General features: G+C 41.9%; 1 protein-coding gene across 1 annotated transcript in view; it reads left to right on the top strand.

The window, feature by feature from the left end:
• The window catches only part of loxl1 (lysyl oxidase-like 1), a 28972-nt gene extending 11165 nt beyond the window's left edge, over window positions 1-17807 (top strand). Inside the window, exons 2-7 of the mRNA XM_083652977.1 lie at window positions 668-776; window positions 1742-1879; window positions 8800-8956; window positions 12122-12217; window positions 14882-14997; window positions 15934-17807. Of these exons, the coding sequence (XP_083509103.1) occupies window positions 668-776; window positions 1742-1879; window positions 8800-8956; window positions 12122-12217; window positions 14882-14997; window positions 15934-15940 (623 nt within the window). The 3' untranslated portion in view covers window positions 15941-17807. The remainder of the gene's footprint in view (window positions 1-667; window positions 777-1741; window positions 1880-8799; window positions 8957-12121; window positions 12218-14881; window positions 14998-15933) is intronic.
• The last annotated feature ends 584 nt before the right edge of the window (window positions 17808-18391 follow it).

The raw sequence follows: 18391 nt of genomic DNA, 5'->3' as shown, positions 1-18391 counted from the left end.
GCCCCAGTGTTCAACTGCAGGCCCTGGCGCTGCCCTGTAACCGCTCATACCGCCACTAACAACCACCTTAAATACAAGGTAATGAAACAAACCACCTTAAATACAAGGTAATGACACATTGATGGCAAATGCGCCAAGAGCGCTGCTTTCCTGGTCTGAGACATGACCTCATTGGCAATGCTGGGAAGGATTCTAGGAATTCAAGGAATTCAAAATGTCGTCTGTTACAGATTACTGATCAGTTACTTTGAACTACTTTGGCTACAAATGCAACAATAATAACGGTTAAAACACAGTCTATTATTTTACTTTCACTATATTTCCCCAAGAATTATAAAATGATGTTTGTGACCAAACTTCTGAGCAATCCAAAAAAGTAATTACTAGTTTCTTTGATTATAGGTGGTGGATGTGCGTTTGTTTTAACAGAAACTGTGATGGATTACTGTTATTTTTTGTAATCAGATTAATGGAATCCTATTCCATGCATGGAATAGGATTACATAGATTGCATGTAATCTATTGCTCCACAACCCTGTTCACTGGTTTACAGTGTAAAACATTGTGTTCTGTTAAGTGAGTGCAGACACAAATTTGGCGTTGGTATTAAATAATGTAAAGATAACATGGGTTTAGCCTTAAAGAAACAGTGTGTTTATTGTTTCAGGTTTGCCTGACCTGGTTCCTGATCCCAACTATGTCCAGGCCTCCACATACATCCAGAGAGCGCACATGTACTCTCTCCGCTGTGCTGCTGAGGAAAAATGTCTATCAAGGTAAACCCAACTGGAAGTTTGTACTGACTCCTTTTCATTTCAGGAATTAACTGATTTTTGCCTATTTTGTACATTTCCAATGTTGTTTGATTTGTTAATTTTGCTTCCACTCTATAGCAACAATCTGCCGGCCCTTACTGGTTTTGATTTCATGTTAGCAGCAAATGTTCTTAATTCTGTAGCATATATGTTTTTGCAACATTATTTACTATTTTTTATTTAGAGTGGAGTGCAAGATACTGTAGCCTTGATAAACTTATAGTCAGCATTTGCTTGCAACACAGCTGATAACCTTTCCACAATGCTATGTCAGACTCCTGGAGTTGACCCATTCTGCACAGTAATACCTGAAATAAACAACAATAATAAAACGTTTCACAACAGAGCCACAGCATAACATAGATGAAGTAACATAACATAACCTGAACCTGGGACCTTTGACTGCCTCTGCACCGAGGACAGTATTGAAATGATGGAAGTCTGCTGCTATCCCCATGGCTGCTCTGTTTGCCCTCTCCCGCAGCACAAGCACAGCCATCCCTCAAAGCCCTTTCATATCCTGTCTGAGTTTGCAGCAATCACAGACAGATGGCCATGTTGTAATTTGCCATACACTCCAATGTCAACAACAGCCACAAGACAAACGGCTTAGATCTTCAGTGCTATTGTGAACTCGAGGTTGCGCCCCCTACCTTCTAAAAAAAAAAAAAAACTCGTTCTGTTCCCTCCCACCAGTGTTGAAAATGTGTATTCGGAGTGATGTCTGTAATCTGTAAAATGAATTATGTATTTGATATGCTCATGCCTCCAAGCCTTTCCAGTCCTGCTCTCCTCCCCCTTGTCTTAGTTATGAGAAAGCGACATTCAGACATTCTTTGTAGGCATTGACTGTATAGTATAGTGTGTAACAGTGTCTACTGTTCCCCTCACTGTTACCGGTCTTGATGTATGTGCCTGCCACTCAGCTCCGCCTACGGCGCCGAGGCCAGCGACTACGATGTGCGGGTTCTGCTGCGCTTCCCCCAGAGGGTGAAGAACCAGGGGACCGCTGACTTCATGCCCAACAGGCCGCGCCACACCTGGGAGTGGCACAGCTGCCATCAGTAAGTACTCAATATACCACACATCGTTTCAGCCAAGCCAGGCTACTGGTTGCTATGTCAACCCTTATGGTAATGATTAAAGGAGCTAGTTAGCAATCTTTCTGGTAGGCTATACTACATTGAATAAACCTCTCTCAGTAGGCTACACTGATTAAAAATGAAAAACGGTTTATTGAAAAATTCGCTTTTTTTTTATTACAATGATTTGTTAGTCTTAGACACAGAAGAGTGTGTTTATTCTTAAGCGACCTCGCGTTGACACCAAGCATACTTGTTATAGTTCTCCCTCTGTGAAAGGCTTTTTAAAAATGCACTCAACAGACCATGTGAAAGTCAAGCCTCAACAAGTCTCGCTTCACATTGTGTTAGTTAAGCCCCAAACGCACAGAAAGCGTTAATTGACACGCCTCATTTGGTCACTGGACAGGCGACCTGTCAATCATGCCAAAATCACGTCTTTTTTTTTAATCATCTAACAGATTACATCACCAAGGGAAATATATAAATATATAAAAAATATATAAAAATCCCCCACCCCATCACCTCACCATTGTCATGAAAGGTGAAATTAGCTAACCAATGACCAAATTGAACCAGGCTGTAAACATGTTTAATTCTGCGGTAAAGACAGACATTCTAACATAGGAATGAATGGGGAAATACTCCCTTTTGTAGCCAGCCTCAAGTGGCCATTTGAGGAGCTGCAGTTCTCGGTACTTCCACGTTGGCCTCACTGCGACAAAAGCGAAGCTGTCCCTTCGGGTCTTCGCCTTCCTCGTTGGGACAGATTTCTGCTGCTTTAACAAGCTAATTGTGTCCCAGGCTGGGTCTCTCTGGTCTATTGATGAGGTGATGTTTGGGAACGCTCACTGTTTCATGACCTTATGTTCCATGTAGGCTGGTCTCTGTCTCACTTTCAGTCTGTTCTGCCCGCTGCTGCTGCTGCTGGTGCCAGGCTCTGGCTGACTGTCCTCATGCTAGAGGAATGTTGACTGGCCATTAGGAGATTGGCCATGTTGCTGCGTGACACCGGCCTGCACTCAGACTCAGGTTCCCAGGGGACCGCATGCCAAGGCAGTCGTTCCACTGGCCAGCGTGATGGGAATGAGAAATCAATCCATTCCCCCTGTCAATAGAGAGGCAAAGTGACCGCCTACTTCCTGCTTCAGCACTGTACCAGAGATTTTTCATCCGCCATTTATTTTCCCATACGCATTTTGTAAGATGCGTATAAAAATAGTTTCACTGGTTCAAACCAAACGGTACAGATATATTTAGAAACAGGCGAGATCGCATAACATTACAGTGGGACCAAAACGTTAAAAAAAAAATGCGGGTTTAAAGAACAAAAAATCTATGTTGTTTTTTTAAGTTTTGGTCCGAGTGAAATGTTCTATGGTCTCTCTCGATTTTAGCGTTAGCTGAACCGTTTGGTTCAGCAAAGTACAACTATTTTATAAGCATTTTACGAAATCTCTATGGGAAAATAAATGGCGGATGGAAATCTCTGGTACAGTGCTGAAGCAGGAAGTGACGTTCCACTTTGCCTCTCTATATGTACCAGCAGATCATGTGGCTGCTGCAGTGTGACGCCGTGGTCGTGGATATGGGTTAGTAGGACAGTGTGTTTGGTTACAAAGAAATCTCTGTAGGGAGAGAGAATCTCTAGCCCGCACAATGAACTGCTCTGCACTGCATTTTTGTTGATTAAGCTGTGTAGCTTTTTAATGCCACATTCAATCCTATCATTCTCACTTGAGTATTAGAAGAAGGGAAGGAAATGGTATTCTCTGGGTTTCATGGGCTATGAAAAAGTTGGAATCTTGTATTTTTTAACCCACAATACACACAATATTCCGCAAGGAAACTATTTATATAGCCATCGCCATGAAGTGGAAGTCATCCAAAGCATTCTGCGTATTTGCTTCGACTTGTTATTTTGACACCACTACATAGTTACTCATTCTGCCATGTCATGTCACAATTTCATAATGCAGAATGTAAATCAAGTTCAACTTTTGCTTGATTTGTCTCCAGCCTTTACAGTACAACTGTATTAGGGCCATCTGAGCTTTAAGGTCAAAGGTCATGGTTGCTATTTGTGCAGGTGCCTGGAGATGTCTTCATATCTTGGTTGCACTTCGTGGAAGGCGAATGTCAGACCCTTGCTACATTCCCATAGAAGCTCCTTCTCTGTGTCTCCACACCCCAAACTGTGCTGTGAAAACCCCTCAAAGTCCCGTCTGTTGCAACACGAGTGGAAAATGAGTCATGGGTTCGGAGAAGGATTGGAATGTTTTGTATATTGGGATTACAAGCTATTCTTATTAAAGCCTCTATGGGTCCTTCCAACGCTGCATTCCCTATAGCTGACATAGTCGGCCAGGGGATCCAGGATTTCCAGGAGGCAAGGGGCCCTTCCAGACAGTGCAAAGTCCAGTGGCTCTCTCTCTCTCTCCCTCGCTCTCTCTAAAAAAATCTATTTTCAATTCAAAAAGGGCTTTATTGGCATGATTAGGTGCATCTTACATTGCCAAAGCATATACATTAGCGACACTTAGCAATTACAAAGAAACACAAACGGAAAACAAGACATTTTGTTACCCACTAACATAAATCACAAAATCTGAAGATATTCAAAGAGGAAGAGAAGAGAAAATTAAATGGAATGTGATAAGATAGAATAGTATAGAATAGAATAGAATAGAAGACTATTGTTGACCAGAATCTATTCAGAATAATAACAAAACAGTAATAAACGGGCAATTAATCGGTGATAGTGCAAATAGTGAGCAATTACAGTATATTAAGAAAGAATTCACAGAATCTGTAAATAACCGTTGTTATTTTGAAATCTTCAGAAGAGACTGAAGATCTCTCGCTCTCTATCTCTCTCTCTCTCACACACACACACACACACACACACACACACACACACACATACACATCGATAACCATCTCAAGACTGCCATCTAAATAAATGTCTGTTGTGGGAAGAAAAATAAAGACTACACTTCACCCTCCGAGGCCCTCCCATTCCCCGGTCCAAAGACAGCACACACCCAGCCATACATCAACATGCACACTCACTCACACTCGCACACAGAGCACACATACAGTACATAACAGACACATTCTCATAACAGACACAGTCTCATAACAGACACAGTCTCATAACAGACACAGTCTCATAACAGACACACAGTCTCATAACAGACACAGTCTCATAACAGACACAGTAACAGACACAGTCTCATAACAGACACAGTCTCATAACAGACACAGTCTCATAACAGACACAGTCTCATAACAGACACAGTCTCATAACAGACACAGTCTCATAACAGACACACAGTCTCATAACAGACACAGTCTCATAACAGACACAGTCTCATAACAGACACAGTCTCATAACAGACACACAGTCTCATAACAGACACAGTCTCATAACAGACACAGTCTCATAACAGACACAGTCTCATAACAGACACAGTCTCATAACAGACACACAGTCTCATAACAGACACAGTCTCATAACAGACACACAGTCTCATAACAGACACAGTCTCATAACAGACACAGTCTCATAACAGACACAGTCTCATAACAGACACAGTCTCATAACAGACACAGTCTCATAACAGACACATTCTCATAACAGACACAGTCTCATAACAGACACAGTCTCATAACAGACACATACAGTACATAACAGACACACAGTCTCATAACAGACACATTCTCATAACAGACACAGTCTCATAACAGACACATTCTCATAACAGACACAGTCTCATAACAGACACACAGTCTCATAACAGACACACAGTCTCATAACAGACACACAGTCTCATAACAGACACAGTCTCATAACAGACACACAGTCTCATAACAGACACACAGTCTCATACACGTGCAGGTTGTCCACTGACAGTTACAAATGTCTGTAGTCATTATAACATTCTGTGATGAGGATTCAAAGCAAAGAGATAGGGCACGACCTGCAGAGATCAACAAACATGTCGTTACCTGAGAGCAGCTCTTAATTGGTTCCCTCCCTATGGAAAGAATTGTCACTCGCTCCGTCTGTGGAAAGTACCCACTTTTCCTTCCAAGTCATCGTTCAGTCTTTAATGAGTGTTCCAGTAAAAGCTCTGTTGAAACATGGACCATGAGGTAAGGCTGAGGCGTACGTACAACATTATTTATACTGTGTCTGTAAGAGGTCCAGCGCTTACCTCACCTGTGCTACATCAACCAAAACAAACACTGCTCAAGTATTTAGAGGATTGGCAGCGAGGGGGACTTTCTCTGAACAATATTCAGACTCATTCATTTCAATAACTAGGAATGTAAGCCCTGTAATACGTATTCCTATAATGTGTTTTCCATGTTGGAAGACTCTTCAGCCCAGGGTCATATTTCTATATTCATAACCTAGATTATGCATAACTGGCCTAGTTAATCAGACACTGTCGACACTGTCAAAGTATAGCCCTATATAAATATATATATATAAAGTGCCATACTGTTGTCCCACCTGTATGGAAAGGCAGAAGATGGAGTGACTGAACCATCATATTTGACCATAAAACAATTCAGTTGTTGAAAAAGCTAAATCAAGATGTAAGGTTTACCATCGACATGGAAATATGATGTCTTCTTACACGCAAACATGCCGGTGTTAGCATGGACCGCAATTAGCGCCCACAGCATTAATTAGTCTCCCAGGGCACTTTGGCGGAGGGCCAAGCAAGATAGCGGTTAACATGGCAAATGATTTGAAATGGAGCGACTGAGAGTCACTCGTTTCTAATTCCAGTTCAGCTGAGATCAGTGGTCATGTGCATCCAGGCTTTCCTAAGCTGCTAAAGCCGTGCAAACACACACACACACAAACACATCAGTGCCAGCACACAAACACCTTCATACACTGACACACACATGCACACATCACACACACACACAAGCACATCAGTGCCAGCACACAAACACCTTCATACACTGACACACACATGCACAAGCAAATGCCCTCACGCAGGGCTCACACATGCACACATGCGCGTGCATGCACACACACACACACACACACACACACACACATACACCTCTGATCTGGCAGACTGATACAAGGTAATTAAGTAGCATTCATACTTCATTAGCGAGTTAATGTCTTGCTTTATCAATGCTTTATTGTTGCCATTAAATGATCCATTACCCTTTAATACTTGATGATATTATGCTCAGTCAAGCTGCAACATCACTTTCAATATCAACGTTAACACAGGTGAGGCCATGTGGTGGTTTGAACACATTACAGTAAACAAGCTCTGTGTCTTATGCCACATAATACATCCATGGCACATAATTCATCCATGGCACATAATATATCCATGGCACATAATACATCCATGGCACATAATACATCCATGGCACATAATACATCCATGGCACATAATACATCCATGGCACATAATACATCCATGGCACATAACATAATACATCCATGGCACATAATACATCCATGGCACATAATTCATCCATGGCACATAATATATCCATGGCACATAATTCATCCATGGCACATAATATATCGATGGCACATAATTCATCCATGGCACATAATTCATCCATGGCACATAATATATCCATGGCACATAATACATCCATGGCACATAATACATCCATGGCACATAATACATCCATGGCACATAATACATCCATGGCACATAATACATCCATGGCACATAATTCATCCATGGCACATAATTCATCCATGGCACATAATACATCCATGGCACATAATACATCCATGGCACATAATTCATCCATGGCACATAATATATCCATGGCACATAATACATCCATGGCACATAATTCATCCATGGCACATAATATATCGATGGCACATAATTCATCCATGGCACATAATATATCCATGGCACATAATACATCCATGGCACATAATACATCCATTGCACATAATACATCCATGGCACATCCATGGCACATAATACATCCATGGCACATAATACATCCATGGCACATAATACATCCATGTCACATAATTCATCCATGGCACATAATACATCCATGGCACATAATACATCCATGGCACATAATACATCCATGGCACATAATACATCCATGGCACATAATACATTCATGCCACATAATACATCCATGGCACATAATTCATCCATGGCACATAATATATCCATGCCACATAATACATCCATGGCACATAATACATCCATGGCACATAATACATCCATGGCACATAATACATCCATGGCACATAATTCATCCATGGCACATAATATATCCATGGCACATAATACATCCATGGCACATAATTCATCCATGGCACATAATATATCGATGGCACATAATTCATCCATGGCACATAATATATCCATGGCACATAATACATCCATGGCACATAATTCATCCATGGCACATAATATATCCATGGCACATAATACATCCATGGCACATAATACATCCATTGCACATAATACATCCATGGCACATCCATGGCACATAATACATCCATGGCACATAATACATCCATGGCACATAATACATCCATGTCACATAATTCATCCATGGCACATAATACATCCATGGCACATAATTCATCCATGGCACATAATTCATCCATGGCACATAATTCATCCATGGCACATAATACATCCATGGCACACACGCCCCCCCCCCACACACACACACACACACACACACACACACACACACACACACGATGACGCACTATGGCTGCACTATACACCGCGGCCACTGCTTGGCATTGTAAGCTGTCTGAATAGGCCTGAAATTCCCCAAATGATAACTGGAAGCCTCCTTACTTGCTCCACTTCCACCTTTGACTGGTCCACTCTGTACTCTGCTTGGTCCAACAGGCACTACCACAGTATGGATGAGTTCAGCCATTATGACTTACTGGAGGTCAGCACCGGCCGCAAGGTGGCCGAGGGACACAAGGCCAGCTTCTGTCTGGAGGACACCACCTGTGACTTCGGCCACTTGAAGCGCTACGCATGCACCTCTCACACTCAGGTAACACGTGCACCTCTCACACTTAGGTAACACATGCACCTCTCACACTCAGGTAACACATGCACCTCTCACACTCAGGTAACACGTGCACCTCTCACACTCAGGTAACACATGCACCTCTCACACTCAAGTAACACATGCACCTCTCACACTCAGGTAACACATGCACCTCTCACACTCAGGTAACATGTGCACCTCTCACACTCAGGTAACACATGCACCTCTCACACTCAAGTAACACATGCACCTCTCACACTCAGGTAACACATGCACCTCTCACACTCAAGTAACACATGCACCTCTCACACTCAGGTAACACATGCACCTCTCACACTCAGGTAACACATGCACCTCTCACACTCAAGTAACACATGCACCTCTCACACTCAGGTAACACGTGCACATCTCACACTCAGGTAACACATGCACCTCTCACACTCAAGTAACACATGCACCTCTCACACTCAAGTAACACATGCACCTCTCACACTCAAGTAACACATGCACCTCTCACACTCAAGTAACACATGCACCTCTCACACTCAAGTAACACATGCACCTCTCACACTCAAGTAACACATGCACCTCTCACACTCAAGTAACACATGCACCTCTCACACTCAGGTAACACATGCACCTCTCACACTCAAGTAACACGTGCACCTCTCACACTCAAGTAACACATGCACCTCTCACACTCAAGTAACACATGCACCTCTCACACTCAAGTAACACATGCACCTCTCACACTCAGGTAACACATGCACCTCTCACACTCAAGTAACACATGCACCTCTCACACTCAAGTAACACATGCACCTCTCACACTCAAGTAACACATGCACCTCTCACACTCAAGTAACACATGCACCTCTCACACTCAGGTAACACATGCACCTCTCACACTCAAGTAACACGTGCACCTCTCACACTCAAGTAACACATTATTTACTTTATAGCATGTTTGTGGTTATAGCATGTGTGTGGTTATAGCATGTGTGTGGTTATAGCATGTGTGTGGTTATAGCATGTGTGTGGTTATAGCATGTGTGTGGTTATAGCATGTGTGTGGTTATAGCATATGTGTGGTTATAGCATGTGTGTGGTTATAGCATATGTGTGGTTATAGCATGTGTGTGGTTATAGCATGTGTGTGGTTATAGCATGTGTGTGGTTATAGCATGTGTGTGGTTATAGCACGTGTGTGATTATAACGTGTGGGGTTATAGCATGTGTGTGGTTATAGCATGTGTGTGGTTATAGCATATGTGTGGTTATAGCATGTGTGTGATTATAGCATATGTGTGGTTATAGCATATGTGTGGTTATAGCATGTGTGTGGTTATAGCATGTGTGTGGTTATAGCATGTTTGTGTCACACATGTGTGTGGTTATAGCATGTGTGTGGTTATAGCACGTGTGTGATTATAACGTGTGGGGTTATAGCATGTGTGTGGTTATAGCATGTGTGTGGTTATAGCATGTTTGTGTCACACATGTGTGTGGTTATAGCATGTGTGTGGTTATAGCATGTGTGTGGTTATAGCATATGTGTGGTTATAGCATGTGTGTGGTTATAGCATATGTGTGGTTATAGCATGTGTGTGGTTATAGCATGTGTGTGGTTATAGCATGTGTGTGGTTATAGCACGTGTGTGATTATAACGTGTGGGGTTATAGCATGTGTGTGGTTATAGCATGTGTGTGGTTATAGCATATGTGTGGTTATAGCATGTTTGTGGTTATAGCATGTGTGTGATTATAGCATATGTGTGGTTATAGCATATGTGTGGTTATAGCATGTGTGTGGTTATAGCATGTGTGTGGTTATAGCATGTTTGTGTCACACATGTGTGTGGTTATAGCATGTGTGTGGTTATAGCACGTGTGTGATTATAACGTGTGGGGTTATAGCATATGTGTGGTTATAGCATGTGTGTGGTTATAGCACGTGTGTGGTTATAGCATGTGTGTGATTATAGCATATGTGTGGTTATAGCATATGTGTGGTTATAGCATGTTTGTGTCACACATGTGTGTGGTTATAGCATGTGTGTGGTTATAGCACGTGTGTGATTATAACGTGTGGGGTTATAGCATATGTGTGGTTATAGCATGTGTGTGGTTATAGCACGTGTGTGGTTATAGCATGTGTGTGGTTATAGCATGTGTGTGATTATAGCATATGTGTGGTTATAGCATATGTGTGGTTATAGCATGTGTGTGGTTATAGCATGTGTGTGGTTATAGCATGTTTGTGTCACACATGTGTGTGGTTATAGCATGTGTGTGGTTATAGCACGTGTGTGATTATAACGTGTGGGGTTATAGCATGTGTGTGGTTATAGCATGTGTGTGGTTATAGCATATGTGTGGTTATAGCATGTTTGTGGTTATAGCATGTGTGTGGTTATAGCATGTGTGTGGTTATGGCATGTGTGTGTTTCACAGCAGTGTTTTGCCCACTTTATGAAGAAATTAGAGTTGGTCCCGCTTGTCACAACAGAGGGGAACTGCGCACTTTAGTTGGACAGGCGGTCTGGCATTTTTATTTACATATCCACAACAACCACATATCGATTTAGGCTTTGGAATATAATTTGTGTGGGATGTTTAAGGGGCGTCTGTGTGCACTTCTCAGTGACTTCTCTTCGCCACCAAACCACTGGGGGCGTTGGACTTAAAGATGGGTCAGGATTTGCGTAGATTATTTGTGTAAATTGTTTACTTTTGAACCATTTTGTTGTTTTGTTTTTTACATCACTACGTCTGTGTGGGATACCTTTGCAAGACGATACTGGGTGGTGAAACACAGATTTTTACTGAGACATAGGGGAATTAGAGATAAAAAAGGCAGGCTTGATACATGACAAGCAGGCCAATAGTTTCCTAAAGCACAATGCTACAAATGACAGCAAGGATGAACAAGTTCGGATTCAATATACAGTAGATAAACGATATTCCATTTGAAACACATCAAAGGCCTTAACTAGGTTTATTGTATCATATCCGATTTTACCTTTTGACCACAAGCTGCACCTGTTCCTCTGCACAATCCATACATGATGTATGACTCAGAAACTTTCAGAGTTATAGAAGTCCCAGTGACCCTGCAGGCAGGAGCCGGTATTGGTATTCATGCTCTCTTCCCCTCTGTTTGGTCAGGGTCTGAGCCCGGGCTGCTACGATACATACAACGCTGATATCGACTGCCAGTGGATCGATATCACAGACATCCAGCCAGGAAACTACATACTAAAGGTAAGAGCTGGGAGGGAGTCCGATACGTGTGGAGCTGGCAGCACAAGGTCGCATTTGATTGGAGGCAGTGGGTCCAGCTTACTCAAACAAATTGATCTCACTTGTGAAAAAGTTGGAAAGTTTCTAGGGTCATAAAATTTAAAATAGTTAAAACTTTCAAAAAGTTCTATAGGCCATTCTATAAGAGGTTGTGGCTAACTGGCTAAACCATTGCCATCCCCATCCATCTCATTGTCTATGTTTCATGTTTCATGCATGTTTTGTTTGCTCAGTCGGCGTGATTTAAGAACCACACACATGATCAAATGAAACATAAATGACTTCTGCATACAGTATATGCAACTGTAGCTCAAATCCACACTCCTCATCGGGTGGATCCTCTATTGAAGCAGATCCAGCACGTGTAATCCCGTGAGGTGTCACAGATTGTGGTTGCAATATATATAGACACACACACACGCGCGCGCGTAATGAATTGTAACGCATGTAGCAGTGGCGGCTGGTGAGCTTGGAAACAGGGGAGGTAGCTTGTGGGCGTTTTTTTTTCTCTTTTGCAGTTTGAAGACAGATTTAGAGGAATATCTCATTTTAAATTAGCATTAGGATTAGACTGTTGTGATGTCATTATTCAGTTTTAACCATCAATAATTGTTCCTTTTCTCATTATTTCATTTCTCAGAGTAAATACTGTATATTTATTTCGAGATTTTGTCAATTATTTGTGCTGTTATAGTTATTATTAGCCTAGTTACTCACTTCTACACTATCTTAGATTGTGTTACTTATGGATGGCATGGAATTATAGTGAAAATAGATTATCCCCCCTTTTTGCTGGGGACCCCACTTTGAAAACCACTGGCTTTAGGCTACAACTGTTGCGAGAAGGTTTCAGGATTTATCTCTATGCATTAGGCTGTCATTACTATTTATATAAATCTATTTATTCACATAGATTCATGATATATTATGGTATACAGCCTACCTGTGACATCAATGTTTTGATTAATCTGCGCCAGTACCGAAAATGTAGCCTATTACTGCATGACTATGATGTCATTGTAATCACACTCAGGTGTGCTTTCACAAGACAGGTGTTGTCCATTCAATCAGCCCACCTGTCTTTATAATGGCTGTCTTGCACTGTGTTTGTATGAGACTTGACAAAGTCTATGGCCGAAACTGTTGTCAAATAGCGTTAAATTACACTTTATTGCATCTGAAACCAGAGTGTGCCTTCCCCTGCACTATCAACATACTCGTTTAGTTACATTCCAATTCATCAACTTTGGAGCGTTATTTACCCCCCCTTCCCGACATGCTAGGTTGACATGCTTCGTCCAAAGCAGACTAGCTGGGGAGCTATCAGCACGAACACTCACCAGATGAAAAGGTTTTAGGTGCAAGGCACAGGAGTTTCCATAGAGTAGAGAGAAAGAGCCAGCACTCAAAAATGTCCTTTGAAGTTTTATTCCTGTTTCAACCACAACGTACGCATCAGCAAATGCCTTCGTCAGCGTTGGCATGCTTCATCCCAATCGATTCCTTATTTCTTCTACTTTCATATGGTATAAAGATTACCACTCACGCTTTAAAAACGGGCTCGCAGTCAGCGAGTGTTTTACGGGCCAAATTCAGTTCAAAAATGTGGGAATTTAAGGTTGCGGGTTTTATTAGGAAAAATTACAGCATGATACATACATAAATACGAAAAAAACAGCGCTGCTCGGTGAACCATTTCCACGCTGAATAGAAGGCCCGGATAACTTGAAATCAATTGACTTACTTGCATATCCATGCCGTCTGTAGTGGAACCGCTGCAGCCGAGACGTTGCAAATATTCCAGTTTTCTGACATTGCAAATATCCCAGTATCCCGCAGTAGCGCGGCCCGCAACTCGAAACTCGTTTTGGCTCATAATCCAATGCAATGACTGTCTGGCTTGTGAACACTTACTGCTTGATAAAAAGTAAATAAAAATAAGGGGGAAATAAAATATGCTGCTACTGTTGTCAGTAAATGTCGTAAATCATCCCTGTCATGTCATCACATGGGTCATCACAGCAAAGTGGATTTCACTTCCTACTTGATTCAGCATTGAGAGCCTGATTCATCAGTGGACGATACAATGTCAATCTTAGCAATCTATCCAATCAACAACCAATTGGGTTGAATAAATTAATTGATTGGTATTGATTGGTCAGGGCGGGTCATGCTCCAGCTAAATCTGATTGGTTGAAAAACACATCACTCTCACATCGTTCTCTGTGAATTGCAAGTGTTTTTCAACCAATCATATTTTTGCATTAGATAAATTACCAAATAAATAAACGCCCACAGGGTTTGTTTTTACCTACCCCCTGCAGGCCGGGGCCAGATTCCTGTCTGCATGGAGCTCTCCTTTCCATCAGTGCCCTACAGGTCACTGTTGTTGAAGCATTTTAAGAATATAATGAATGAAAAAATGAGCGTCTGCACATCAGAGAAACACATTTGATTGATATTTTATTTTTATTTTTTTATTATTAAAAATATTATTATATAAAATCCCCCATCTAATAGAGGAGGACCATCCCCCCCCCGGCGCGTGTAGTGAATTGTAACGCATGTAGTGAATTGTAAAGCATGTATTGACTTGTAACGTGTCTTCTGTCTTTTGTCTCCCAGCTCCAGGTTAATCCCAAGTACCTGGTGCTGGAATCAGACTTCACCAACAATGTGATCAGGTGTAACATTCACTACACAGGACGCTTCGTCACAACAACCAACTGCAAAATAGCACAGTAAGTTAGAATATACACATTTTCAGAATTCTACATTTTGTAGAATGGGAATTGAACTCCTAACCTTAGCTCAGGGGTTTGTGTCATGCTCTACACTTTGAGTTGCACAGGACCACTAGATTGCAGGCTGAAGGCAATTTTATGGACAGCCTTTCAGTGTTTTGAATGACTTAGTGGAGTTAATGGGTTCTTTGCTGAAATATCTGATGATTTAATGAATTATGTGCTCATTCTCGAGTTCAGATTAATGGCCTCTGAAACTTTCATATTTCCCCTCAAAGGGAGCAGTAGGGGTGTTGAACTTTTCAATAGCTCTATTAGGCAGTGTATCATTGCACTCTGAATGACTATCCTCTCTTCTTGGAGGGACTTCATGGAGAGTGGATGTACACGAGCAAAGCATCATTACTTTCAAGTGCTGATGCGGCAAATCAGCCCTCTTTCTGCTGTTCTTATGAAACATTCACTTAGAATGATGTTTGCTAAAGCATTTCCTGAATGAATGAATCACAGGATCTAATGGTTAAGTGTTTATGGTATTGATGACAGTCAAATACATGATAGGTGCTATGAGCACTACTCTCTCCATCCTTAAAATGTCATATTTCAACCGTTTCATTCCAAAATATTATTTATTGATTTTGTGATGGGGTTAGGGTTAGTTGTATATTTAAATAATGTTCTATTGCTCAATATAGTTTAATATTAAATGCATGTGATTATGTCTTTAATCAATTAATTGCAATTAAAGGTCTCAAGATAACGAGTAACTTTAATAATATTTCAGTGAGTTTTCATGCCAGCAATCATTGTGTTTTGAACCCCTCTCTCAAATTCTGCCTCATCTCATGTGTGCGGTGTTTCCTTCTCCAGTGAAATTCTTCATTTTGTCAGGACTAGTTTAACAGTGGTGTTTGTTGTCTGTTTGTTTTGCAGGTCTTGATCAGGCACTGGAAGGCTGCCCAGCCAGAGTGACCCTCCAGAACAGCTGTTCCATTGAAATGTGAATGGAATCTTTTTGTTGTTGTTGTTGTTGTTTGTCTTACATTTTTCTGTCTTGGTATCCTGGGACCAGGGCAAACACGGGTTCCACTGGCACTGAAAAGAATGTGGGGTTTTTATGCACGCACGCACGCACGCAGGTGCACGCCCACACACACACACACTCACGCAAAGACACACACACACACACACATGCACGCAAATACACACACACACACACACACACACACACACACACACACACACAGTTTGCATAATGCATATTGCACACTGACATGCCCATAATAAACCAACAAGTCAGAGCCCTAGCTGGAGCCTCCATGATGATATTCTCCAGCTTTATTCCTCATATCTCTGCCACTTATCCTGTGGCCTGGTTAGACTCTCATGGTTTCAAATTGCTGCATCTGCACACAGCCCAAAACATCTGTGCACGCCCACACACACACACACACACACACACACACACACACACACACACACACACACACACATACATTACACACACACACTCATATGTATCTGCACACAGCCCAAAACATCTGGACACGCCCACACACACACACACACACACACACACACACACACACATACATTACACACACACACACACATACACACACGCATGTATGTATCTGCACACAACCCAAAACATCTGTGCACGCCCACACACATGCATACATTACACACACACACACACACACATACATTACACAAACACACACACACACGCACGTATGTATCTGCACACAACCCAAAACATCTGGGCACTACCCACCCCCTCCCCCTCCCCCTCCCCCCACCCCCACACACACACACGCACGTATGTATCTGCACACAGCCCAAAACATCTGTGCACGCCCACACACACACACACACACACACACACACACACACACACACACACACACACACACACACACACACACACACACATTACACAAACACACACACACACACACACATACATTACACACACACACACACACACACACACACACACACACACACACACACGTATGTATCTGCACACAGCCCAAAACATCTGTGCACGCCCCCCCACAGAGTTGCTCAGTTTGCTTATAAATAAGGCGTGATGAAATGAGTGGTCCCAGACAAGTCAAGGTTCAGCTGTGATCCAGCAAATCAAATGAGGGAGGAAGTCTTCCTAGGTGCATTCATCCATGCTGTCTGGGGGGCAGACGGAGATGCTCAGTGACTCAGAAGAACTATAATGTGCTTTCTGTAATTCGTTGCCTCACTGGGGCCAGGCTGGAGATACGCTGATTCTCTGGGCACATCCCTTTTAATGTTGTGTTTACCAGCGAGAGGAAGACCGCGGGTCTCGTTTGCATTTAGTTTCCATCAAGCAGGCAGTCAACATGAAGCTCGGCGCTTTGCCCCTCTGAATCCCCTCAGAGTCATGAGTCTGTCCCCATTCCCGTTCTCATTTGAATACAAAACTAACTGGAAGCTCAACTGGCAGAAATTGTCATTTTCAAAGAGGTGCTTCCGAAGGAAACAAGAGACAGTGTAAGCCACAACTTTACACTGGCTTTGTTTCGCTACCAACACTGGTCAGATGGCACATAGGTCATCTATACCTTTTTAAGAATGTATTATCAATATTCCACTGATGCATGACTTTAGAGATGGAGATTATTTTATTTGTCTAACTGATTGTCTTTGTTCCTCATGTTTGAATTGTTAATGTAATTTGTGAAATTTCATGAACTTCTATATTATTTTCTTGATAATCTGAATCATTCTTTGTTTTATTCAATAGTGTGTGTTGTGGGGGGGGGGGGGGGCACTACTGCTACAGACTTATCATTGTGATGCAGAGTGCCAGAAAGCCGTCTCTACCTACCTCTGTAAATGAGTGAGCTATTGTTTCCCGGTGAGTGTATGGTTTCCATGAGAAACCCCTGGGATGGCTCACAATGGCCTCCTACCACTCTGTTGTAGCACACATCTGAAAAGCCTCGGCTCTATTGAATATATCAAGGAGTAACTCATTTTGGACACAAATGAAGTTATATTCCAAAACAAACAACTACTGTATATCCATTATTGGGAAAATTCAAACAATTGTCATTACTTAGAAGATCCAGTCTGTCAGTATTGATCTAACAATGACTTTAGTTAACTGTGGGGAAAAAAAGCAACAAATACATTTTAATTTCATTTATAGCATTTTATAAGTGTGGTGTCCAATTTGTCAAGTGTTCTATTTCATTTTGGATATGTCATTTTTAAGTGCAGAACAGGCCTAGCCTGGCCTATAGTATCCAATTTATTTACCATAGTACACAGACATTTCATATTGTACTGTACATACTCAGTTCTTTAATTTGATCTACAAGTCCTATTCTGGTAGCTCCAGATAATA

Source organism: Poromitra crassiceps, assembly GCF_964638095.1.
Source record: "Poromitra crassiceps genome assembly, chromosome: 16".
NCBI lineage: Eukaryota > Metazoa > Chordata > Actinopteri > Beryciformes > Melamphaidae > Poromitra > Poromitra crassiceps.
This window is presented reverse-complemented; position numbering and strand designations above follow the sequence as displayed.